The sequence below is a fragment of the Triticum dicoccoides genome, chromosome 7B (genome assembly GCF_002162155.2).
Source record: "Triticum dicoccoides isolate Atlit2015 ecotype Zavitan chromosome 7B, WEW_v2.0, whole genome shotgun sequence".
NCBI classification, from domain to species: Eukaryota; Viridiplantae; Streptophyta; class Magnoliopsida; order Poales; family Poaceae; genus Triticum; species Triticum dicoccoides.
This window is the reverse complement of record NC_041393.1, coordinates 627,528,962-627,531,649: the sequence shown is the minus strand read 5'-3', so window position 1 is coordinate 627,531,649 and position 2,688 is coordinate 627,528,962. Positions and strand designations below refer to the sequence as shown.

At 47.1% G+C, this 2,688-nt stretch overlaps 1 protein-coding gene across 7 annotated transcripts in view; it reads left to right on the top strand.

The window, feature by feature from the left end:
* Positions 1 to 1,170: 1,170 nt before the first annotated feature.
* Positions 1,171 to 2,688, top strand: part of LOC119337739 (polyubiquitin 11) — a 14,619-nt gene continuing 13,101 nt past the window's right edge. For 4 of the 7 annotated variants that reach the window (XM_037609910.1, XM_037609911.1, XM_037609909.1 and 1 more), the window contains exons 1-2: positions 1,171 to 1,396; positions 2,374 to 2,682. In XM_037609910.1, the coding sequence (XP_037465807.1) occupies positions 2,374 to 2,682 (309 nt within the window). In that variant the 5' untranslated portion in view covers positions 1,171 to 1,396. The remainder of the gene's footprint in view (positions 1,397 to 2,373; positions 2,683 to 2,688) is intronic. The other 3 variants (XM_037609914.1, XM_037609913.1, XM_037609912.1) reach the window with 2 other exon arrangements.

The window sequence follows — 2,688 nt, the reverse complement described above, 5'->3', positions numbered from 1 at the left end:
TTTAATTTTAACAATTGATGCATTTGAATTTCCAAGAGTAACATCAGATAATGGGACTGGCTACTTGTGTGTTATCTACAAAAAATTAATTGTTTTTGTTCAATGCTTTGTCGATGGCTTCCTTATGCTCCATCGTCAACCCATGATATCTTTGTCGGCTACCGGTACTCCTGTCCGGTGTCGTTGCCGCACTACCTTGCCTTATTCGAGCCACTTCCTTGGCAGCCACTTAGGCCATCAGTCTCACCCTCTAAAGACCCCTTCTCTGATGTCGACGACCAGTGGCTGATCTAGAATTTGATAAATGTGGGGGCAACATTACAAACGGTAGCAATATTTTTGTCAAAACACATCACAGATAATTAATAAAGTACTGAATATACATATAAACGTACTAATAAAAAATGCTCTGCAAATTGTATGTGGGCCATGCACCCCACCCCTAGATCCGCCACTACAGACGACCCTCCTCTTCCTCCCCTCGTTAGCAAATATCAACCCTTCACGTCGCCTCCATCAATAACCCCGATGCCATACATCTCCTTTGCTAGCGCCTTTCTTTTATCCTTCCATCTTCTCGTGCCTTCTAATCTTAACTATCGATTTGTCATCTCAGATCGACATCGTACATGGGGTGCGTGTGTCCATGGCTCTAGCACGCCTTCTAGATGCCCCACTCCAACTGTCAATTCGAACAACATCCCATTGTATTGCACCAGCAACTAGTGAAAAACTCAATTTTTTTTCACGAATGACCCTAAGTATCCTTACAAAAAATTATACTCGCGACACTCTACTCTTACCCACGACGGTCAAGCCATGTTTTTGGGCTTAGAACACAAACTCAGTATAACGTAACAAAATTAAACCGTGTAAATTCAAGAAATTGGGTCAAATATTTCCAGCCGCAAAATATATTTTTGCAAAGTTATAATATAAATACAATTATATACAAGTCAAAATTGAAAACCATATCCTAGTTCCGTGCGTGCCGGCAAAGGAAAGATCACGACTGCCGCATGAGTGAGTGCACGATGACCACGCTCACGCACCGCACCAACGGCGTGAGCCCGACGTCCGACTCAAACGGCCACCAACCAGCCAAACCATCAACGGCACCTTTCGAATCTCCTTGGCTTTTTTTGCGTGGTGGGGGTGGACCGCGACCGCCTCTCTCTCCCCGGCCTGTCCGCTCCGTCCTCCACACGTCACGTCAGGCGTGCCGTGTCTCTTCTTCCTTCTCTCCCTCCCTCCCGTCCGAGCCGGCTCGGCTATAAAATCCCCGCCCCCTCCCGTCTCACCTCCACACATCCGATCCAATCCAGTCCCCCATCCGATCTCGCCGGGAAACCTCCGATCTAAGCGAAGCCAAGGCTCTCTCGTCCTCCTCCTCAAGGTATGCGATGCGAGCCTCCGATTTCTTCCCCTCCTTCCCGCCACGTGCGTGCGTGCACTGGGATCGTTGCTAGGACTACCATGGTCGGTTCTTGTTGGTTCCCCTGGATTCCTCGTTTGGAGTAGATCTGTGGGTGGAGGCGTCAGTGCTGTCGATCGATTGCAGCACGTTCGATTAGCCGTGGTTGGTTAGGCTTCGTTCTAGTCAAATTTCTCTTGATCATGCCATGATTTCCGAGTAGATCTGCCGATTCCGATGCGACTGCTGTTGGGTCGGTTCGTCTTAACTAGCTGTAGTTGCTTTGTTCTGCTAGGTTGTTGATAAATCTTCTTAGTATTATTTTGGATTTATGATTTTGTGCTGCTGGTGATACACATATATGCCTGATCTGTCGAAGGATACACCTTTGCGGTATTATTGTGATGCAAATTGCCGTGATCTGTGAAGGAATACACCTGTGATTTGCCAGATTATTAGTTCGGCTTTGGGGTTGCTTGTAGTATCCCTGGTTGGGCATCGATTCAACCCTTAAATTCATGTCGGTTTGCCACTGTTGGTCACTAGGCTTAACCAGCTTGTTCAGCACAGCTAGATTACCTGTGATCCCAGCTGCAGCACAATATTGCGCTGGTAGATATGCTAATTTGAAGTTCTGCAAAAATTTAGCACTGCATGGTCTAGGGGATTCTAAGTCGCAATTCCATCTGTCCAACTGGTTTATCTTTTGACGTATTGCCGTATTTGCAGATTTTCTGTTTGTACAGCTGCAAATCTTTGCTAAAGACTAGCAATATATTGTATCATCTTGGTTCATGTATTGCTTATAGATCTGCTAGTATATTGTTTGATGTATCAGCTAGGGGGTTCTTAGTTACAATTCCACCTCTGTTGTACCTCTGGTTCATGCATTGTTTGATGTACTGCATATTTCTCTGTTCACTGCCTTACTCTTGTTCTGGTATGTTTTGTATTTACAGATGCAGATCTTTGTGAAGACCCTGACCGGCAAGACCATCACCCTGGAGGTTGAGTCCTCGGACACCATCGACAACGTCAAGGCTAAGATCCAGGACAAGGAGGGCATCCCTCCGGATCAGCAGCGTCTCATCTTCGCTGGCAAGCAGCTCGAGGATGGCCGCACGCTGGCTGACTACAACATCCAGAAGGAGTCCACACTCCACCTTGTGCTCAGGCTCCGTGGTGGCATGCAGATCTTCGTCAAGACCCTGACTGGCAAGACCATCACCCTCGAGGTTGAGTCCTCGGACACCATCGACAACGTCAAGGCTAAG